Source organism: Trichoderma camerunense (assembly GCF_050948025.1).
Source record: "Trichoderma camerunense strain CBS 138272 chromosome Unknown V8C40scaffold_1, whole genome shotgun sequence".
Taxonomy (NCBI): domain Eukaryota; kingdom Fungi; phylum Ascomycota; class Sordariomycetes; order Hypocreales; family Hypocreaceae; genus Trichoderma; species Trichoderma camerunense.
This window is the reverse complement of record NW_028145369.1, coordinates 754,758-777,480: the sequence shown is the minus strand read 5'-3', so window position 1 is coordinate 777,480 and position 22,723 is coordinate 754,758. Positions and strand designations below refer to the sequence as shown.

Here is a 22,723-nt window from a genome sequence, read left to right as displayed (position 1 = left end):
TGAGGTCTGTTTTTCTTAAACTAAACTATAGTTCAGGCAAGGAGACAACTAGCTAAACAGAGACAAGAACCCCCCTGCAGAAGAAGGAAACATGAAGGGAGAGTGCATGTCCTGCCAACTTTCTCGCATGTAATCTACCCATATCCTTGTCTTCATCCTATCCCTGCTCAAGACTTGGGGAGAGAGTTTGATTCATCACTTGTTTGTGTTTTCACGTGGATGCCCATTATAGCTAGACTGAGACATTGTCTTGAAGCTTAGCTTTTCGATCTCAGGTCCACGTAATAAACACGCACTAAATCCAAGGTTCTAAAAAAAGAATGATACCTCTTCGCCATTCGTTTTACGTTTACTTGAGGATCTTCATTTTACTTGCATAAATACGATGTAGCACTACAGCTATATGCATACACGGCTGTCCGGAAGCACTGCTCTCAGTGCTCTGTGGAGATGAGATGACTCGTACATAGGTTCTCAATTTGGTGATTGGTATATGGATACAGCTGTGTAGACAGCAATCGGTCTGATACCCGAGGTTATATGCAGAGTTCATCCTTTGGGGGCCGGAAGAACTCCCGCCATCCGCGGGGTTCCATCACGATCATTACTCGCCGTCATTAATACTGTAGTCATTAATACTACCTACACCTTGCGTCAAAAGATAGTCTAGACCAGCGACGGTCCGGCGGGAGAAGGGAACAACCTTGTGGGAATGAGTTGGCGGATCAACACGATTCATTCAAGTTCAGGTACGAGTACAAACAGGGCAGCGATCGTTCGAGTCTTACAAGTCGTATGAGCTGAGTAGCATCATAGCGGGGCGATTCCGCGGTCGTCGGCATGCCTGACAGCCACCAGCGCATAAGAACATCCAATTACATCCCGATATTAACCAGTGCTCTCCATTCTCTGCCTTGGAAGACGGAAAGGTAGACGGTCAAAAGCCGAGAGCTCTGGCAGACAAGGTAGATTTGATATCCATGTTACGGCTGAGCAGCTCAGATGGCTTAAGCCTCAACTGTCCTTCGCTTACAGCCTTGGAAGTGGCAAAATGAGAAACAGAAAGAAAAAAAGAAAGACTTGAATATAAACCAACTCAACAATTCCAGCACCATCCAAAGGCGGACTCAAAACAAATTTGCATAAATATTGAGTAGCACGAATATGTGTAAGCTCACATTGACCCTTGTAAGTGAGGCGGCTAGAAATCAACCCCCAGTTTCTTGATTGTCAGCTCTGCCTAGCCACACCAAAATATTAGCTCTGGGATTGCCCGGATATCGCTGCCCGGGCATGCGCACTGACGCAGCTGAAATCGAATTCGACCTAGTTGAAGGAACAACAACATTGAACTTAATGCACATCTAAGACCGCAGGAAAAAGAAATGTGCTCAGCCATGGCTCTCGGGCGTTATCGGAGCATCAAGTATGAAGCCAGAAAACTAAAAGACAAGACAAATACAAATTACTACTTGGTCAATCCCGTTTGGATACCTAAGAAAGGAAGGACAACAAAGTAGCGGCGAGATTGAGTGTTCCGATCGCCCCGAACACAATAACAGGAGCAAAATCGCCGGTCCGATCGTCACTCACAGCTGTCAAATCCCCATCCCTCCCCGTCCCACACCAACGGATGAGCTGCATTAGTCTGGCAGCCTTAGATTGTCTTTTAGATTAACCTGGGCCGCCCTTGTTTTGACACACCCAGCCAACGCCCCCGATGCTACCGGCCGACTCAGCTTCTCTTCTCAAGCTAGCTTCGTCGGCCGGCCGCTGTTAAGGGCAGGCAGCAACTTGAGACGCATTGAATGCTTTCCTTTCAGAGTAACGTCGGAGCAAGGTTTGATCCCGAGGACAAGCCCAGCATTAACGCCGGGTAGAGAATTGAAATTGGGGACTTTGCGGAGGGGATCTCGATACCGTGGCTGCGCTTTGACATGTAAATGTGGGCTTGTGGTCTGTAACACTCGGCCATATGGAGTGTGTGTACCGTATTGTCAAAAATGAGGTCCACACACCCTAATCTCCCAACAAAGGCTTGTATTACAATGCCGTATTGTCGGTGTTATGCAAGGGGTCTGTTGTCGCACAACGTAAAGGCCGTGCTGACTCGATTCAGGCGAGGGATCTTAGTGTTCTAACCGGGTTGAAGCTACGCTCTCCCTGCATAGGACACGCTTGATCGATGAATCACAAAAACGCAAACCAAATAGAACAGGAACAAGTCACTACGCTACAGCAGAATGTTACTCCTATGTGTTGACTTATCCTTGATTTGGCAATTGAGCTTTGGGTTTTCTTTTGCTAGATCATTAGCCCCAGATTATTCCCATATACGTTCGCCATCATATAGAAAAGAACTAGTAGTCCTCAGTATTTCGCTATAGTAGACTCTTAAATTAAATGCATCGCTTGTGGCCTGCATTCACCGCTTGAGGACCAACTACCAGGTCATTGGTGACCACGTGCTTGTAGATGTAGGTAGGCAGGTCTCAGTTCGGCCGACAAACGACGTTCGTTATCAAGAACCACTGTCTTGAATGCGTGGCCAAAAAAAGGTGTTTGGGTCTTAGACGCTGCTAGATGAATGCAAGGGGGCTGATATCTCCCTTGGTGGCGTTGAGACGGGGGACTACAGCTAAGTGCCATATGATGGCGCATGCACTCCGACGTCCTGATTCATCATAAAGTCCAAGTTATAATCCTCTACGGCTAGCTCTGTTATAATGCTAGGTAGGGTTCACTCACTTCATTTAAGGCACATTGTCTAGCCTATTTTATCGTTGCTATCATAAAGTTTATTTGCCTAAAAGACGGTGAGTATGAGATTGGGTAAACGCTACCGCGTTTTCGACTTTCAATTGGTAGTAAATGAATCACGAACATACTGATGTTTCCGTGTTACCCCTCCTGCTTGTTTAACTTGATACAAGCTTCAGAGTCACCTGGATCTTGGAGGCGATAGCTTGACCCGATGTCAGAATAGCATCGCTCCTATCCATATTACTTGAGTGTAACTATCAGCTCAACAGCTAGGCAATCAAGCAAGGCACCTAGTCATCTATCTAGCTGGGAGGATGTTGCTGTGGATCGGTCCCCAAGATTTTCCGAGGCGACCTCGACTGTCTCAGATTTGACCGGATCTTATCAGTGAACACTACGGAGTAAGCCCAGTGAAAAGCAAAATGGTACAATGTAAGAAGAGCACGGGAATAATAGTTCAATATGTCTTGGTAGAGAGGATTGAATTTTAAAGAATACTAACATATCGCCCATCTCCTGCGTATCCGCCGCAGTAACTGAGTGATTGTAAATACCTAGCCACAACAAATCATTCCGTGTACGAGATATACTCGCCATTACCGGTTTGCTACCCTAGAGAGTAAAATTTGGTCTTGACAAAGCTATGCTCCAGTTAAATCCCGAAAGCTGATCTATGAAGCACAAGTTTAATGCAAGCAGCCACTGGCGTGGCAGTCAACATTGTTGCTCGGATCTCAGGGTAATAGATGACCAACCGAAACACAACATCCCACACTGTGACGCAAACAATTGTCTTAGATGACATAGAACGCGGTTCAAAGCCGCAAACAAATTGGTCATTCACTGCTATTATTTGTTGCATGTAAGACCATCCTGCCATCTTCCAACCTATGTAGGCACGATGAAATCATCGGTTTCATTCCGTCCTTTCCAGGGTAGCAATACAAGTAGCCGGTACGCGAGATGCTACCCAAGCGACACCTCTTCAGGTCCCGCCCGCAGACGGCAGCGGCCACCTCGACGAATCACAGCGCTGCAAAGACCAGATTTGCCACTCAGCCGCAGCGCTTCAGCCGCCTGCAGCCGCTGAAGTCTCACTGAACAAAGCGGGGCCTCAGTGTATCGATAGGGTACCGTTGCTGCTGCGGGACAGTAGCGGATACCTGGCGGTACACCGAGCTCCGGTTTCTGCTCCTCAATCCGGCGATCCGCCTGCCGATCCTCCGTAGCTGCTTGACCCCCAACTGAAGTCATCCAAGTCTCACGATTCCATCTCCTTCGCTCTCTCACCATCACCAACTTCCCGCTCAATGGGCCGTGCATTTGTCCACGATCCATTTGGGATGGCTTACGGACTAGCCAGCTAACATTTCCTATATCCAATTGTCTTCTTATCAATCTACAGACCCTTGCCAGCGGCGCTGTGCTGTGCTTCCCCAGTGTGGAGCGGTGAAACAACGTCGTCATCGACATCATGTCCGAACCGGATCTCGTGGGGGCTTCAGTCGACAGCCCGAGCAGTTCCGACGGCGTTCATCGTCAAGCCGCCATTCTCGACCGCCATCTCCCAGAGGGCTATTCTGCCGACCCGGAAGTGAGCCTGGCTACCGAGCCCATCGAGGTCGTCGTAGAGCCCATTGTCGCTCCTTCATCGGCGAGCCAAGATCTGTTTGAGTCTCCCGCGGCCTCTGCGACAGAGCTAGCTGCTCCCAACAATGGCAACGGGCAAGAGGGAAGCAGTGATGCAACCCCGACTCTGGAGACTCTAGAGTCTTCGCTGAAGCTCCAAGGCGGTGACATCCATCGCGACATGTTCAAGATCAAGGCCCGAGCCAGCTCAATTCGCCGATCCAATACCTTTTCTCATCATCCTTCGCCCCACCTGGGACCAGCTGGTGAATTGTCACATGCTGAACAGCTTGAACCGGGTGGCTTCAGGCGGCAGCACCTGCGTCGCCGGGCTCGACAGCGGCAGCAGAGTGGACTCGTCGTGGCCAGCACCTTTGTCGATTTCCTCGACCTTTACGGCAGCTTTGCCGGTGAGGCCCTCGAGGATACCGACGAAGATGAGGAAGAATCTGCCGTCACTGAGGAGTCTGAAGAAGCCATCATTGATGAACAACGTCCACTGCTTGCGCGGCCCAAAGCTGATCGGCGGAAGAGCTCCCGGCGCATGAGCCGTGAGGGTGACGCTAGCACGGTCAAGACCTTCTTCACGCTCATCAAGGCCTTTATTGGCACGGGCATCTTGTTTCTTCCCAAAGCATTTCGCAATGGAGGCATCCTCTTTTCGTCGCTTGCGCTGATTTCCGTATCTTTGGTCAATTGCTTCTGCTTCCGTTTGCTGCTTGATTGCCGTCACAAGTATGGCGGTGGTTACGGGGAGATTGGTGAAGCCATCGTCGGTCCTCGGTTCCGAAGCTTGATACTTGCATCAATTGCTATTTCCCAACTTGGGTTTGTCTGCTCGGGCATCATTTTCACGGCAGAAAATCTCTTCTCTTTCCTCGATGCCGTGACCAAGGGCGTCGGCCATCTTGGAGTGTCAGGGCTAATTGGGCTTCAGTTCCTCCCCCTCATTCCCCTCGCCTTGATCCGCAACATCTCCAAACTAGGTCCTGTTGCCCTGGTGGCAGACGTGTTCATTCTCATTGGGCTTGTGTATATCTGGTACTACGATATTGGAAGTCTAGCTAGGCACGGCATCGAACCAAGCGTAAAGCTGTTCAACCCAAGGGACTTTCCTCTGACTCTTGGCTCAGCCATCTTTACGTTTGAAGGAATCGGCTTGATTCTCCCAATCCAGTCTAGCATGAAGAAGCCCCATCATTTCAAGGGCCTGCTCTACTTCGTCATGTTCCTCATCACGGCCATCTTTACATCGGTTGGAGCACTATGCTACGCAACCTTCGGCGAGAATACCAAGATTCAGATCATTTCCAACTTCCCTCAGGATTCACCTGTCGTCAACTCAGTTCAATTTCTTTACTCACTGGCCGTACTAGCAGGTGAGCCCGTGCAACTGTTTCCTGCCGTGCGTATCCTGGAGACGTCAATCTTTGGGGAACGGGCCACGGGCAAGAAGAGTGCGGCAATTAAGTGGAAGAAGAATGGCCTTCGAACACTGACTATTGCCGTCTGTATCGGTGTTGCGGTGGTTGGTGCAAGCGATCTGGATAAGTTTGTGGCTCTGACGGGGTCTTTTGCATGCATTCCCTTGGTATACATGTACCCAGCATATTTGCATCTCAAGGGTGTTGCTGAGAGTAAGCGAGAGAAGTGTTTGGATATCTTGACGATAGTCGTTGGAGCTGTTGCCATGGTCTATACGACATCCGTGATCGTGGCGCAGTGGGTTCAGGGCTGATGATATATTATGTAGAACAGCTTGTAGGTTTTAGGTTGAGTAGCTTGGTGGTGTACGACCTGTCTTGTATCTTAAATGATCTGTAGTTGGAGTTGACTTTAATGGAGATTTCTAAATGCATTCGTTCTTCTTCCTCGTGTGGCATGCGCTCTACGTATCATTGCTGAATGGATTTTCGTGACAACGGGGCAACCTGGAGGATTTTCATCGATGAATATGGTGATTTATGTAGGTTCTTGTCCGTTTGAGCATGTCTCTAGGGATGTACTATCACATCGAATAGGAAAGTTAAAGCCCCATCACAATATTGATAGAATCACATGCATTTACACTTGTTTCAAAATACTTTACACGGATTTATTTATGTTACATCGGAAGATGACGTGTAAGACTAGTATCATGAGAGCCTAAATAATAACAGAACTTTTAGATGGTACCCAGCACTTCCCGAACCATCACTACCACCCGAATGATTCTTCAAAATACTCAACAGAATTGTTCTGTTGACGTATAACCCGATACGTCGCCTCTCTTGCGTGATCGGACATTCCTCCCGGGCCGCAGCTAAACACCGCAAGCCTTGATCCGGACTCGGCAGCAGAGGCTGCTGCTTTCTCAATGATTGCCGGGATATCAGGCCTGCACATTGTGATAGACAAAGAACCGGCCTTGTCAGCACCATCTGCCGATTCAGATATATCTGTCTCGTCTTTGCTTTTTAATACACCGCTTTCCGTGGCACCTTTTTCGGCATCTCCAATCGGAATTTCATCTATCGACGGTGAAGGTAACGAGCCAACCTCGGCCTTTGCAGAGTCTGTGCAGTAAAACTCATACCGGACATCGTCTCTTTTAAGCGCTGCCGCAAGTTCCCGCTGGGCAATCTGACGGATAAAGGCTTCTTTAGGATTGGTCCAAATCAGTGTCAGTCCACGTATGCGTGTCTGGCTCGATTTATTGGACGAGTCGGTTCTTGCGATGTGGTCAAGTATGTACGGAACCATGGCCGTGATGCCAGATCCGCCTGCAATAAAAAGTACCTCGTCAAAAGTCCACAGGGGCTCTGCGATGCCGTAAGGGCCTTCAAGGAGGATAGTCTCTGTAATGACCGAAGGGAGCTTAGATAGAGGCTGGGACTTGAGACACTGGTCACGGAGATGGCGGGTCCAGCCATCATATGGGCGGATCCAGAAAGAGAGGAGATACTCGCCTTCAATGGCTGTATGTTGCGGACCAGCCTCGGATGGTGTCACAACAGAAACATCTGCAGTTTTTGAAGGCGGATGTGTTGTGCTATCTCTTTGCTGACTTTGGCTGGTTTCTACCGTAGACTGGCTCCAATAGGCCAAAGTGAGAGGGTGATTCTCCCAACCAGTGAAGCGGAAGGGCTGGTAGAGATAATAGTGCTTGCCTGGCCCTGGCTTTACGTGCGTGTTGATATCAATTTGGATGAAATTCGCGTCCTGGTCGTAGGAGATGGTGGCGGTACTACGATGGAGCGTCTTGTTGCGTAGGTGAACGTGGAGATTGCAGTAGACTACCCGAACGATTCTCAGGAAACGATCGAAGCACCATATAGCAACGAGAGGCCATAGATATGGATTATAATCCCCGTCGAAAATGCTGGTGTGGCTGTGATATCAACAGTGGTCAGTAAACGATGTACAATTGAGTCATGTCAAGTTAAGGTGGGAGAACGTACTAGAACAAAGCCACAATCAACACGACGGATAAAAGGATATGGAGTAGAAGAAAAGAATCATATATCCTGCGTCGGAACCAACTGAAAGAGGAGAAAACAAGAATACTCATCGCAATTGTTGCCTAGAGCGGGCCAACATCAGTATATGAAGCATTCAGAGATCTTGGAGAGTTGCTGGTCAGAAACAGCGTCTTACCACAGCTCCTAGGTAGAACCAAGCATCATGCCATTGTAAGTAGTAACCTTCCGCTAGATTTGATCCTGTTAATGTAAAGGTCTTCTATAGAGACATTACGAAAAGTATGTAGAATAACATACCTCCTTCAATTTCGAAATAGAATACTGTGTATCCAACGGAATGAATGATGGCTTGTAACGTTGCGATGCGAGCGATATGCCTGTGGAAGAGGTTGAATGTAGAGAATGACCAGCCTGTTAGCCAAATGAAGATATTGTTACGGCCGCTGAACATCCACATCAATGGTAGGTTGGCGTAAGCGATGATGCCCGCTCGATCGGAAATGTATCGCCATATTTGAGGTGACACCGCAGACCAGCTTCCATCAACCACGTGTTAGCCAACACATCTCACTAATTTGACTTGTTGGCTTAAGCACTTACTATAGGTTACCCTCGAATCCACGGTAGTTTACGCAGCAAAGAACAAAATTGAGGATCCAACAAGAGATGATAACGAGTGACTCGATGCGAGTTGGTATGGTGCATCCGAACAAGAGTTGGCTGTGATACGGAGGTAAACCGCTTGGAATAGTAAGGTGCTTGCGGATTCGTGAATACATATATGTAAGCGACTTGGTTCCTGCTGTTGATTTCTCGCGACTATCCGCTGCTCCGAGGTCTTCAGGATCGGAGGACAATGGAGATGATCGGCTTTCGATGATGTGGGTGATGAGTCGACGTAGCATTCCGATGAGGAGGATACCACCCCAGAATCCGTACATAGCCCACCTGCAGTATTGAAAAAGTCAGTCTTTATTTTTGTCAATCCGACAAATAGCGCAAGATGGCGGTAGCTGAATCTTACCCATACGTAGGGTGCAAACGTAGCTCATAATCCCATGTGTCCTGTATGATATTGTTAATGCTGTTAGAGAGAAAAGCTTTGGATATGGGCAAAATTGGAATAAGAAAGAACACACCTCCGTACGGAACCCCAAATCGAACCAATCTCGTGTAACCAGAACTGGCGTTGTGAGATTCTTCGGAACGATTACATCCTTCTGATCAAGCATAGGATAGCGGCTTATTGCTTCATCAGTCAAATTGACAGCCACATCTGCCTCTGGTATAAGCCCAGCGCCGGCATATTGTAGGCAGGCCCAGTTGAGATATTCGAAACCGGGACCTAGGTCAGCGGACGAGCAATAGGTCTTAGAGATGGCGTAGACGGAGACGACTTTTAGCGGGTTCTGGCAGATCCCCAAGTAGTAATTGCCGTAGCCTATGCCTTCGAAGTTGAGACCTCCGACAATACCAAAGACAGCGGAAACACACTCCTGATCTTTGCTGATGACTCTAGCGAGTCCATGTGACGTGAGAAAGCCGACAAGAGTCAGAATGACCCCGAGAAGGTGTTTCATGGCTATCGTAGCTTAAAGACTTTCAAGTCCTAGGCTGTTGATCTCTATCCCGCCGCAGATAGGTGACAACTTCACTAAACTGGATGCCGAGAGATAATGATCGGCTTGGCGATTGCCAAGTTCATGTATTAATATATACTATATAACTCTCAGGCAAGTTGTGAATCACATGACAGTGCCCTCTCTCACGCCGTTGCCGACGGTTGAGCTAATCTTCTAACCATAACTTGGGAAACTCCATCTCAACCGGCTCGTATTTATCACGACACAAGCTTTAGTAACCACCAGGCTAGCATGCCCTTATTACTAGGCTGGCCTGCCTTTCTGTGATGATTGGCAGTTTCGGAATACTGAGCCTGATCCATCACAGGACAGATTCTAGTAACCAGTAGGTTGGCACGCCCTTCCGTGATCATTCACAAGACCGCGGAAAGACTTCACCCCGGCCATGTAAAATTCAATAAGGTGGAGATGTGCCGCTTGATGTGGACTTGATCTGCAGTCTAGAACTCTTGTTTCATGCCTAGCGTTGGAATTGACTCAATCTTTTAGCTAACGATGAACTGATCTTTAATCTTATCAGATGGAATTTGAGTCATCAGATTAGATTAGATCTTTTCTCTCTCATTTTTAGCGTTTTTTTGCCAATGCGCGGCCCACTAACGCCTTGCCTGGTTAGGATAGTCGAAATATTCTCCATTTTTGTTCATACGAAATACTCTCTTAGGATAGTCGGCTCTCGCTCTTGGTAAACGAGATTCGCTTTCTATCTGGACATTGGATAGATTTAGGATAAAAAACCCATCTCAATACTACTGCTATTCCTATACTAGACTCTTGCTGCCGTCCCATAACGCCACAATGGATTTGTGGTTCAACTCAACGGCTGGGCTCATTAGCGATACCACCGACATCGCCCGAGATTTCACAAAAATGGTTCAGAGATTGTATTTATCAGGTAATTGTATCCACTCACAGAGGACACAAGTCAGAGACTTATATACCTCATAGAAACCTAAATGAGATCGAAAGTAGACACATTTATCCGAAAGCCGTAAGTCGTCGTCTGAGCGAATTATGCCTAATAGAGATAATTCTCTATCATTCTTTTTGGGACGAACTATACTTGCATGACATCCTATGCTAAAAGAGTTCTTTCTCACTAGATCCTCGTTATCTGCAAATGAGGTTGCAGAAATGGGCTCCTCTCGCGCACAGATTTGCCGGCCTACCCGCCCCAAATGCAACGCCATCTTTAGGCACAATGATTTCGTCAAAACTACTAATGGTGGCGAGATAATGCGCTTCGGGAATGGTTGTCTAGTTAGGTAGCCCTTATCGAAGGGTCGCTTGAATGATAGCAACTGTGCTCGCGTTGTTCATCGTCGGCAGGGTTGCCATTCCGGCTTTTTCCTATATCCCAGAGTCTTGAGTACAAGATTACGATCAATATTACACGCAAAGCTCCCGATGTATATTCCCTGGCTATGTATACCCGGCTCCATATAATTGCTCAGAAACGCTAAAACGGAAGCTCGGGCCGAGGCATATCTGCTGATCTTGTCTTGGCTGATCTCCTGGAAGAAAGGGTTGCATCGGATCATAAGAGGAGATGCACTTGCGGTGCCAAGTGAAGGACGGAAAACCCGAGGCAAAGAAGATTTCGAACACCCGTGCCTTGCATAATACACCTACGAACCCTAGTTCTTTAAGTATCTGCTACTTAGCTATATTTCCCCTAATATTTACTACTACATTTATATTTTTCTACTAACCGCTCCTATATCTATATTTCTCTAGTAACTGCTACTATATCTATTTTGTTCTAATAAATGCTATTATGTGTATATTTATCCAACACTTGGTATTATTTTACATACTGCACGCGTTCGATAAGCTGATTGGGTGCTTATTATATTGATGAATATATGTACTTATTTATTTTGCGGCTTGCTTTTTCTGACCTCCGCTTGGGTGCCTGAAAATGGATGTTTTGTATAGAAGAGATCACCGCTTTGGTTGGCTCCATTATAAGCGGTAGATCAGCGGTCAGGTGGATAATCATTGACAATTGCCAGAGTGAGATGGAGAACTTGAACAGTTAGAGGCTACGCCTAAAGGCAGGGATAGATATCGATAATTTACACAACCTCTATCTACCTTAGTGCTTGTCTGTGAGGAAAAAGAGGATTCTAGCACATATATAAGCAACTGATTGGTCGCATTTTCGAAACTCTATCCTTGAAGCGAAGTCATCCGAAAGTTGCCAGGACTGCCTGGTATTATCTCTAGGCAAGCAGGTTCTCTTTGCTTGTTGTTATCCGTCCCTGCATACTGACCGAAACTGACGCCTTCATCATTGATACGAGTCGTAAGAGAGTTCTATTCTATATCAGATTTAGTGCCTTGTTACAACGAATACAAGAGCGAAGATAAGTCGACAGTCACACCCAACGGTTGATGCTCATTAGGCTATCTGATTTTGCTCACAAACGTTCCTCTTCTTGTTTCTTTTGAAATGATAATTTTTATGTTTAATCTTAAGTATAGCTTCTATAGAGTGAAAGAAGACAATTACTCTGCTGATTTTCTGGCATGGACAGGGTAACAATGGGAGTCTCACTCTCCGACCCACCAGAAAATCGCCAGAAGACAAAGAAAGTCCGAAAGTCCGAAAGTCCAAATACCCAAACTCCAAAACTCCGAAAGTGCAGCAAACTCTACTAACACGGTCGGATTGTATACAGACTGCACTCCGTATAACTTCCATTAAAACTAGCGATCGTAATGTAGAATAGGGTTTATGACTATCTTTCACAGGTAAAGCTTTCCTGACTTGTTAATACAAACTGAAACTAAGTCAACATGTCAGTGGCAGTGGAAGCACTTCCTACCCAGAGCGATACTGCTGGTACTGATTCGGAGCTCTATCGCGACATCATCTCCCAATTCCCACTACTCAATGCATACACACAGCTGCTGTTTGGATTCAAGCTGCCAAATGATGTAGACCGCGATGCCATCGTCGCAGCCCTCCAGAGCGGCTTTGACAAGATTAAGGAGCAGATTCCTTGGACAGGATGGCAGGTGGCCCGGGAGTCTAAACCCGGTGGCATTTTGAAGGCGGTGCCGTGGCCGGCGGATGTGCCCGAGGACCGCATCAGGGTTAAATATTGTGACGACCTCATTGCGCCCATGGCCAAGCTCATCTCAGCCGGCGTGCCGATCAATATGCTGGATGGATCGGTCTTGACGCCCTGGCCGGCGTTGCCTCATCCTCGAGGCCTCGAAGGTCCTGATCCTGTGATCGCTATGCAGGCCAATTTTGTGCGCGGCGGCTTGATCCTCAACCTCAGCACTCACCACACTATCATTGACGGCACTGGCATCTACCAATTTCTGAACTTGCTGGCCATCGTCATGTCCGGAAAGGAGATTCCGGCAGACGACCTTGAGCAGGCCAACCGCGATCGCAGCCTCGTTATCCCACTGATTCCGCTCGGTGAGCCTCTCAAGGACTACAGCCACCTGCGGAAACCACCCGGCTACACTTGGGCGACGCCCTCGAGCCCGCTGATGTGGTGCTACTTCAAGATGCCAGTCAACGCTCTTGCCCGGCTCGTTAAGTCGGTCAAAGACGACGCATCAGCCAACAAGCCGGGTTCTCTCATGGTATCCGAGAACGACATCTTCTCCGCCTTTGCCTGGCAACGCCTCTGCGCCGTGCGTATTGCCAACGGACAGCCACCAGAGCGAATGTCGAAGCTCGGCCGAGCCATCGACGGCCGTATGGCGCTGGGCGTACCGCTGACTTACATGGGACACATGGTATGCCACGCCTTGGTGCGGCTGTCTTTGGGACAGGTGGCCGAACTCTCCCTGCCACAGATTGCGCAGGTGTTGCGTCGTGAGCTCAACCAGGCCAACACGGCATGGGCCATCCGCAGTTTCGCTACATTCATGGCCCGCGAGCCAGACACATCCAGCCTGCTGTATGGTGGCACTCACGACCCCCGGGCAGATCTCATGGTGACGGCAACCGGCCAGGTGCAGCCTCTGCCGGCATCTTGGGGGCCACTGGGTCGGTCGTGCTTCTTTCGCAGACCCACAGCAGCTCCGATTCCCGGGTGTTTGATCATTAACGATGCTGAGGGTGCCTTCATTCCTCTAACTCTATGTATGCCCGAGGACGACATCAACGGTTTGAAGAAGGACCCACTGTGGAAGCAGTATGTAAGATACGTTGGGTAGAGGTCTATGGTACATGTAGATAGCCTTATTAGTGGTGCGCAGACCAATCCAGCTTTCTGTGCCCCTATAGCTCTTTTATATCAGTTCTTAATGACAATGTGTGATCGAAACGTATTGGAATATTCCAAATCTGAAGCTTGCTGTGAATGTTGTATACTCATAGAATATATGTATTAACTACCTCATATACTTACCTACCTATGTTGTCATTGCTCTTATTAGGCTTTGTCAACTCTAGAATGTCCCTCAATTCCTTCCTGTATGACAATACCTAGATAAAATAGCGAGCTAATGTATCGCTTTAAGATCTGTTCGTCACTTTTGAGTTAGTACACACAAAGCTTGCAATTCATCTAGTTAAGTTTAGTAACATCCTAATATGTAATAGAACATAATGGATAAGAATTGAAAGGAAAGATGCTTTGATTTGTGGATTCGACCTGGTAAATAACATCCATAGGGACCAAGTTAATGCGAGCTGAAAATGGTGAGTATTTTGACTTAATAATCTCAGCTAATGATGAAAGCTTACCCGCGGATACTTACTTACCTGCACATACTCGTGAAAACAAAGGCAGCCAAGAAGTTGAAGTGAACTATTTTCAACATTTTGAACTAAAAATATATGGAAAAGCTACATATCTAATTCCGGCAAACATAGATATCAACGGGTTTAGGTTGAGGTCCATCACGTGTGGCGGCACGTGCGGTCTCATCAACATCTAAATCTCCGGACTTCCAAATTCCAACCGGTATTGAGAGCATAATCCAGACAATTTCCCACGCTCTAGCCACTCCAAATGACAAATTAATCAAGTTATACAAGCAAAGAAACTCCAAAAATACTATCAGCTAATACTCTTCAGAGAACAATCTATTTCAGAAACCCCATAGCCTTCCAGGATGCTACATACGCCCGCGCGATATCAGCATCCACACCTCCCTGCGCTGCCATCGTGGCTGAGTGCTCCTTTGCTTTCTGGGTGTCAAGGATTATGCCGCCGCATGACATGCGCTCAAAGTGGCCGTCAAGGAAGTCAATGATACGAACAGCCGGATTCTCGTCCGCAGAGAGCGGCGAGCGGCGCACGCGTATGATCCAGTCGGCATAAGGGATGACGTTCTGGGAAGGGATATCGAGGGCCGCCGCCAGCACGGGCGACATTCCTTCCCACGGCTGGCCAACCGGGTTGTCAATATGGTAGACGGGATAGGCATCTGCATCACCACCGTTTTCCAATTGTAGCAAATCTACCATGACACTGGCGGTGCGGTCAGAGGGCAACCACTGCAAGCGACCACTGAAGTCGGGCCACACACGCAAAGCCTGCGCGCTCTTCACCAAGAAGGCAAAGTGCTCGACTGGGTTCCAGAAGCCGCTGCGACTGGAGCCGCTGATCTGGCCTGGGCGGGTGACGGTGGCGCGGAACAGACCTGGGTAGCGGTGCAACGTCTCGTCGATCATGCGCTCGCATACCCATTTGCCCTCGGTGTAGCCACTGGGCATGACAGAGGCTATTGACACGCGGTCTTCAAGAATCTGGGGCCCAGCGGACGTATCCGCATAGCCAACCACGCCAATCGAGGACACAAACTGGAAGCCGATGCGAGTCTTTGGATTCCCCAGAGCCATCTCTCGTGCCAGGTCCAGAAGGTTGCGCATCGTCTGCAGTTGCGGCTCAAAAGCTTTGAGCGGCCGTGTACCACTCATGGGCCAGGCGTTGTGTATAATATGGGTGGCATTCGCCGCCAACCAGGCGTATTCTTGAGTAGGCAGGCCAAGCTGCGGCTTGGACGTGTCGGTCTCATAGACGCGCAGCTTTTCCTGCGCAGAAGGCGACAGAGCAATACCTCTTGACGAGAATGCTTCGGCCTGGCGCTGGTCGGCTGGGATGCTAGACTGACGGTTTACACAGACAACGGTAGCGACGTCCTGGCGTTCAGCGAGCGATTGTACAAGATGAGCGCCGAGGCTGCCAGTAGCGCCAGTGACGATGACCACGGCGGGAGAAGAAGCGGTAGAGGCATCGATGACCGCGGAATCGAGGGCCGACGTAGCCCAACCGGCTGTGTAAGAGGCTACGAGACGTTCGGCTTCGGCCTCGCGGGCCGGCACGTCGCCTCTATCAACCACCTTAGTTTCCTCTACAGATGATACAGACGCCGGGAGACGAGCTACCGGCTCTCCAGAGGCCAGGGCAATGATGACCTTCTGGAAGGCGTTCTCGGGCCTTTCACCATCGGTCCAGTCCACATGACCGAAGCCTGAGGCGTGCAGAGCGCGCTCCCAGTGCTCGGCGGTAACGACGGCGTGGGTACGACCATCGTTGAAGAGCCACCAGCCCTCGAGCAGGCCGAACACAATGTCAACGAAGGGCAGACTCTCTGTCATCTCGAGGATCATGAGGAAACCATCAGGGCGTAGGGCCTGGTGCACGTTTGACGCTGACTCGAGCAAGCTGCGAGTAGCATGGATAGCATTGCTGGCCAAGACCAGATGCTGTCCTAGGAGCTCTGCGGCTGGTGGCTTCTCAATATCGTGTACGGCGAAGCGCATAAATGGATACTGCGCAGCGAACTTGCGGCGTGCGTTGGCCACCATGGACGTCGAAAGATCAGTGAATGTATATTCAACTGGAATGCCTAGGGAAGCCAGTAACGGAGCAATTACGTTTGTCGTACCACCGGTGCCGCCACCCATTTCAAGAACCTTCAGAGTTTCACCGGTCTGAGTCAGGCGGCTGGATAACCGGGTGATGACCTCTGCCATCTGGTCATAGTGCATGCGGTTGAAGTCGTAGTCGCAGTACATAGTCTGGACCAGCCGACGGCCTTCAGCACTGCCAAATATGACTCGGATACCATCAGTAGAGCCGCTGAGGACGCCAGCCAGGTTCTTGCCGGCATAGTAGGCTAGGCGGTTGGGGATAGCAGACTCGGGATGCGCGGCTACCAGTTCCTCGAGCAGTTCGGCGCTGGTCTTGCGCGGGACAGCCACATGTGTGCGTGTGATCTGGCCTGTTACCGTGTCGATATCTATCAAACGTGCCTCACGCTCCAGGAAGCCATAGACCCATTCCATCATTCGACCATGCTGCGGCAAGAAGGCAACGCGATCCAGCAGCTGTCCTGGAGTAGCTGTCCGCAGTGGCGACCCAAGCTCATCAAAAGCCTCGACAACAAGGGCTGTACAGAGTTTATTGCTGCTAGCTAGGCCGACACGGGCGATGCTATCGATGCCAAACTCGCGAATTTTATCGTCAGTCCTCAACTTAACATGGCCGAAGCACTCCAGGATGTCGGAGGCATTGAGGGTTAGATTGCTGGTGGCTGGACCGGTTGACAGTGAGACGGGCTTGGAGAAAGTAGATGCCTCTTCAGGCTCTGGTGTAGTGATATCAGAGGCCGTGTCATCAGTCTCGTCCGACCTCATAAATTCCACAGCCGAGTCGCTGTCAGCAGTATCTGAGTCTTGCTCGGCAGTGTCTGCTCCTCCAACATCCCCCAGCGCCTTTGCGACGCAGGCGACAAATTGGCGCAGGCTGACTGCTTCCATCATCTCGGCTTGGTTGAGGGTACACTTGAATTTATTCTCGACCTCACGAGCCAGCTCCATGCCCATAAGTGAGTCGATGCCTACTTCGGCCATCTCGCTGTCGAGTGTTATCTCGCTAGCCTCGATACCGGAGACATCGGCCACCAGGTTACGGACGGCATCAGTAATATCGAAGCCCTTTTCCTTTTGCTTTGTCTTCTTCGGCTTTGAGCTAGTTTTGATAGGGGCAGTAACAGAAGCTGAGGGAACAGTAACAGTAACGGGGGGAGGATGAGGAGCAGTAGCAGCAGCAGCAATTGCCCCTGTTGGTTTTCTAAGGAACTCTTGATCCACTGTAAAACGCGTGAGGATCTTGCTCATTGACGCTTTGGACACGCGTGCGTACTGCAGGCCCAGCATGATCTCTGTCAACGCGCCGGTAGAGGCATCAAAGATGAAGACGTCGGTTGTATACGCCTTGTCGGACTGGCGCTCGTGACGGGCGAGGACGTGCCAGACGCTGGGGCCGTTCTCTTTGCCAGAAACCTCTGGCTGAGCCTTTGGCGATCGCATCAACAACTCGCAACCGGTGGCAACGAACATATCGGCCGGCGGTAGATCGTCAGTCAGCAGATTCACGTGAATGCCGGCGATCTGGCCGAACGAGTCGCTCATGGGCACGTCGAGCCAGGTATCACCCTGGTGTTGTTTATGAATTACACCGGCGCTCTCGCCTTCACGGCCGACCACATACTTGACACCGCGGTAGACCGGCCCGAAATCAACGACTTCGGTGAAGGCGCGGTACACGTTGCGACCCTGCAGCACCTCGACGCCGTCGCTGTCAAGGCCGAGCTTTAGAAGGGCCTCACACTGGGCGTGGCTGACCAGACGCTCGTAACGACTAAACTTTTGTAGATAGGAGGCATCAGTTGGCGCGTGCATGCGGACCGTGGCCTCGGCGTGAGCCTGGGAGTCGCTGCCGTTGCCCGCGACGCTGTGTAAGTTAAAGTGCCACTTTGTTTCGGTCTTGTCCAACGGCGACAGATCCATGTAGAAGGTACGCGCCGAGTTGGCACATACTGGTGTGTGAGTGATGAGATCGTGAACCGTGGGGGAGTAGCCAGAAGCCCGCCAGTTCGCATTGAGGCTGAAGAGAGCTTCGATGGCTATGTCGATCTCGAGTGTTGCCGGACAGATGGGCGCCGTCTGGGCAATAACGTGGGACGCAAACAAGCGCTGATACGAGTCTGAGCTCGTGTTGATCCGGAAGCGGGCCAGCTTCTTGTTTCCTTTGGCCTCCTGATGGCCGATGAATGTCCAGAGGGGCAGCTTCTTGGGGTCTTCCACCTCAGTAACACGCCCAACTCCTGCAGTAGAAACTCCCGACGCTGCAATCATGGCCTGGGCTGCCTTGGTAACAGCCTCCAATGGCGACTTTACCTCCAGCCAGTGGCGTGACTTCTCGAACTGGTATGGTGGTAGAAGCAGTTGCACGTACTCGCTCGCCTGGGAGTGGTGATGAGGCCAGAAGTTCACGCGCAAGCCCTGCCTCCACAGCGCTACCGTGGCATCTGCGAGTCCGTCGAGGCCCTTTTCAGTGTTAGTGATGGAAACAGCCTGGAAGGCGAGTGTATTGGCAGAATTGACTTGGGCCAACGCGCGGCTCGCCATCACCGTGATCGTGGAGTTTGATCCAGCTTCGAGGAAGATGGCCTGTGGGTGTTTCTTGGCCAGCCGCTGCACAGCATGGTTGAAGAAGACAGGCTGGCGCATGTGCGATGGCACAAAGGTCCAGTCCAGCGAGCCTGTTGACTCATTTTCAGTAGCCCGTTCAATTGGGATCACGGCGTCATGGAAATTGAGATCCCGGCCGACTTTTCCAAGATCGTCGACAAGTTGCTCCACTAACACCGAGTGGAAAGCATTGGTCACGTTGAGCCGTTTGCTCTTGATGCCGGCTCCAGAAAACTTGCCGTTGCTAGCGAGAATGTCAGCCACCGCATCAATGGCCTTGGTCGTACCGGCCAATGTGAAGCTGCGAGGGCCGTTGTAGCAAGCGATGCTGGCTGAGCCATCACCGTTCGAGTTGGCCTCCTTGAGCAAATCTTGGACGACAGTCTCATCTGCTTCGACGGCCATCATCGCCCCTGAATCGGGCCCCCAGGCATCGCGCACCAACTTTGCACGGCCAGCTACCAGCCGAACTGTGTCTTCGAGGCTTAGCACACCGGCCACACAGAGCGCAGTGATCTCGCCGAAGCTGTGGCCCACGACGGACACGATCTTCGAAGCCAGCCCAGAGTCCATCCATGTTCGGGCACTGGCGTACTGCATGGCAAACAGTGCCGTCTGTAACTGGACGGTATCACGGATGGGCTCGCGTGAAAAGATGGCAGGGAAGATGCTGGATAGGCCTGCCGCCGTGGCAGCCGCATCGCAAGCATCCAGGTGGTGCCGCAAGACGGCGACCCTCTCATACAACGCGCGGTCTAGTCCGACAAATGTCGAAACTTGGCCACCGAAGCACAGCACGACCGGCCGCTCTGACTTGGAGACTACAATACCGGCGGCAGCAGCCGTTTCTTTAGTGGCCGCAGCGGCCTGGGCAAGCTTTCCCTGTAGCTCTTCTAATGACTGACAGCTGAAAATCAGGCCTTGAGGCAAGCTGGGATTCGTCTGGCGGGCTAGGTTAAACGCGACGTCGGCCAGGTTTACTTTCTTGTCTCCGGTGCGGCCACGCAGGTATGTAGCCAGTGCCTTGCTGTAGGCGGCGATACTGCGGGCGTCAAATCCGGGGATCCAGAAGGGCTGCCGGGTCTCTGTCGCCGTCTGAGCTTGCAGACGGTTGTCCAAAGCCTTAGGAGCCGAATAGTCGATGACAACGCTAGCATTGGAACCGCAGGCGCCGTAGTTGTTAAGCAGAGCGATCTTACGCTCGGCAGTCCACGGCCGCAACTCGGTCACCACCTCCATCATGTCGGCTGGCGAGGCGTGCGTATGGGGATTCATGCGTGTGAAGCTGGCCTGGGGCGGGATGAAATTGTCGCGCATCATCATGAGCACTTTCACGAGTGCAATCATTCCAGACGCACCCTCCGTGTGGCCTACATGGCCTTTGACTGAGCCTATGGGCACGACAGTATTACGATGTGGGCTAGCCAGCGCCAGTTTGACACTCTCATACTCAGCCGGGTCACCAACTGCTGTGCCGGTGCCGTGGGCCTCAACCAAGGAAATTTCGGAGGGGTCGACGCCGGCCTTGCGGATCACATCCTTAAACAGCTGTGACAGCGATGGCACGTTGGGCACGAATAGCGGCGTGATATTGAGGTTCTGGTATACAGCTGTCGCCCGGATCGTACCCAGCACTGTGTTGCCGGCGGCTTCGGCATCCGACAGCTTCTTGAGGAAGACAAAAGCGACTCCCTCTCCACGGCAGTAACCGTCGGCGTCAGCGTCAAACGGCTTGCATTGACCCGTCGGACTCAGGAAGCTGCCGGCACTGAGGTTCTGCATCCATTGCATGCTCGTCATAATATTAACGCCTCCAACTAATGCAGAAGTCGCCTCGCCAGACAGCAGGTCGCGGCAGGCCGTGTGCAAAGCTACTGTTGATGACGAACACGCCGTGTCAAATGTCATTGCGGGACCCGTCCAGCCAAAGAAGTGTGCGATCCGGCCGGTAATGAAAGAGCGCAGCGCCCCCGTAGCAGTAAATGCGCTCGCCGCATGGCAGGCTGTGTTTTGCTCATAATCAACGCCGCACACTCCCAGGTAAGCACCGACGTGTTCTTGTTCTTTGCTTGTCAGTTTGGGCTCCGTGAAGTAGCCAGACTGCTCGACCGCTTGGTAGGCTACCTGCATCGCCAGGCGACATTGTGGGTCCATGGCCTGGCTCTCCCTGGGGCTTCGCTTGAAGAACTTGTGGTCAAAAGCATCTGAGTCCCGTAAGAAGTTACCGTAGTAGCTCTTCTTCTTCTTCGGGTCCTCCTCTGGCTCCCGGAAGAGCATATCCGGAGTCATCCGCTCTGCCGTGATCAGTTCATGCTGCGACTTTCCCGTTTTGAGCATCGCTGCAAACTCCTCGAGGTCATCTGCCCCGGACGCTTTAATAGACATGCCCACAATGGCGATGACCTCGTCGTTAGATTTTCCTGGTGCTACTGATGCTCGAGGTTCATCCTTGACTGTTAGGGTGGGGCCGGTGACCGTAGGTGGGGCCGCCGCCTTGACCGTAGCCAAAGCCGACGACGAGATCTTCTGGAGCTTCCAACTCTCAATGTGGCTCTCCAGCTGCTCGTAGTGCGCCTGCTTCGGTCCAAACTTCCGTGTTATTGTTGGCGGAATGCACTGGTCCAGCCCAAAAGCTACCAGAGACACCTCTTTATGCGCCGTTGCCGACGCCGACAGCAGCTTCGACATCGTCCCAGCCCAGTTAAACTGCTGCGTCAAAATTGCCCGCAGCAGCATTCCGGTGAGATCCGTCTCGTCAGGAGATACATGAGACCCGTCCGCTGAGTTGCTGAATGTTGGCAGCGCCAGTTGGGCGGCCGCCGGGAACTGAAGCCCGGCGCTGTTCGGCCCCACCCGGCAGAGCTCGATCAGCGCCTCCGTCTGCCGCTTCCGCTCCACTCCCGGTGTGTGCATGTGGCCCTTGAATGGGAGTGGAACCGCCGTCACGCCGGCAGCTCGAAGTCTCCGCACCAGCGTTGGAGCAACACGTTCAGAAGTTGACACTGTAGCGCGCGCCTCATCAAAGAGCACCGATACGTATGCGTCTGGCGTCAGCGATGACACGATGCTCGTCATGTCGTTACCTTGCTTGGTGCCGCTTCGCCATGCGGTTCCGAAGGACACCGATCCGCCCATACCTCTAGCCTCGTCTCGGGACTCGCGTGCGTCTACCAGAGCTGCCATCAGCATGCCGATGCGCACTGCCACGGCGCCGTACTTTTCAAACTCGGCCCTGTCGTGAGAGCTCGCCACTGCCACGGCGCTGATGAGACCAGCACAGAAACCCAGCGTTTCCACAGGACGAGTGGTGGTCTGTTGCTGCTGCTGCTGTTGTTGTTGTTTAACGAGTTCTGCCTGGGGGTCTGAGATAGAAGCATCGTCCAACCGAAATTCCAGATACCGCCAGTACTGGTCCAGCTGGATAGCCACCATCAGTGGCCCAATGAGAATGTTAGGCAGCTCTGTCTCGGGAGCAAGCAGATCGCCCCCCGAGATACCATTTCGCAGCCATGAGTCAAAGTCCTTGAGTAATTCAGCACCTGAGACTGCGCCGGCGATCTCCGGGATCTTTTCCACCAGGGCCTCCCAGTAGTGCGGCAGCCCGCTGACGGCCTCTAGTATCCATGTTGCGTTGGGCCCGCTGAGGAATTGCTTTACTGGCTTTTCGAGTGATTTTTTGCTTTGTGTGCCAATGTGACCGCCGAACACAAAGGTTGTTGCTTTTGGCGCATCCGCCACGGAGGATGCAATGGTTGAGGTAGTCATGT

The 22,723-nt window shown here is 51.1% G+C and overlaps 4 protein-coding genes across 4 annotated transcripts; 2 read left to right on the top strand and 2 right to left on the bottom strand.

Moving 5' to 3' along the window:
* Positions 1-4,017: 4,017 nt before the first annotated feature.
* Positions 4,018-6,237, top strand: V8C40DRAFT_229321 (transmembrane amino acid transporter protein-domain-containing protein). The gene has a single exon (XM_083212450.1). It carries the CDS (start codon positions 4,238-4,240, stop codon positions 6,128-6,130), a length of 1,893 nt encoding a protein of 630 aa, XP_083078825.1. The 5' UTR covers positions 4,018-4,237; the 3' UTR covers positions 6,131-6,237.
* Positions 6,238-6,588: 351 nt separating this feature from the next.
* Positions 6,589-9,433, bottom strand: V8C40DRAFT_279127 (ferric reductase family protein; the record flags this gene model as incomplete). The annotated part of the gene is made up of 7 exons (XM_083221172.1): positions 6,589-7,762; positions 7,833-7,954; positions 8,029-8,081; positions 8,151-8,389; positions 8,454-8,801; positions 8,878-8,918; positions 8,993-9,433. The coding sequence occupies 7 exons, from the start codon at positions 9,431-9,433 to the stop codon at positions 6,589-6,591; spliced, it is 2,418 nt and encodes an 805-aa protein (XP_083078824.1).
* A 2,811-nt stretch (positions 9,434-12,244) lies between these two features.
* Positions 12,245-13,791, top strand: V8C40DRAFT_4980 (uncharacterized protein). The gene has a single exon (XM_083223037.1). It carries the CDS (start codon positions 12,299-12,301, stop codon positions 13,682-13,684), a length of 1,386 nt encoding a protein of 461 aa, XP_083078823.1. The 5' UTR covers positions 12,245-12,298; the 3' UTR covers positions 13,685-13,791.
* A 543-nt stretch (positions 13,792-14,334) lies between these two features.
* V8C40DRAFT_279124 (uncharacterized protein) lies at positions 14,335-22,721 on the bottom strand (the record flags this gene model as incomplete). The annotated part of the gene is made up of 1 exon (XM_083221171.1): positions 14,335-22,721. One exon carries the CDS (start codon positions 22,719-22,721, stop codon positions 14,559-14,561), a length of 8,163 nt encoding a protein of 2,720 aa, XP_083078822.1. The 3' UTR covers positions 14,335-14,558.
* Positions 22,722-22,723: the final 2 nt, after the last annotated feature.

Coding starts and splice junctions, on each gene's coding strand:
- V8C40DRAFT_229321 (XM_083212450.1), top strand. CDS start 4,238: ATGTCCGAACCGGATCTCGTGGGGGCTTCAGTCGACAGCCCGAGCAGT.
- V8C40DRAFT_4980 (XM_083223037.1), top strand. CDS start 12,299: ATGTCAGTGGCAGTGGAAGCACTTCCTACCCAGAGCGATACTGCTGGT.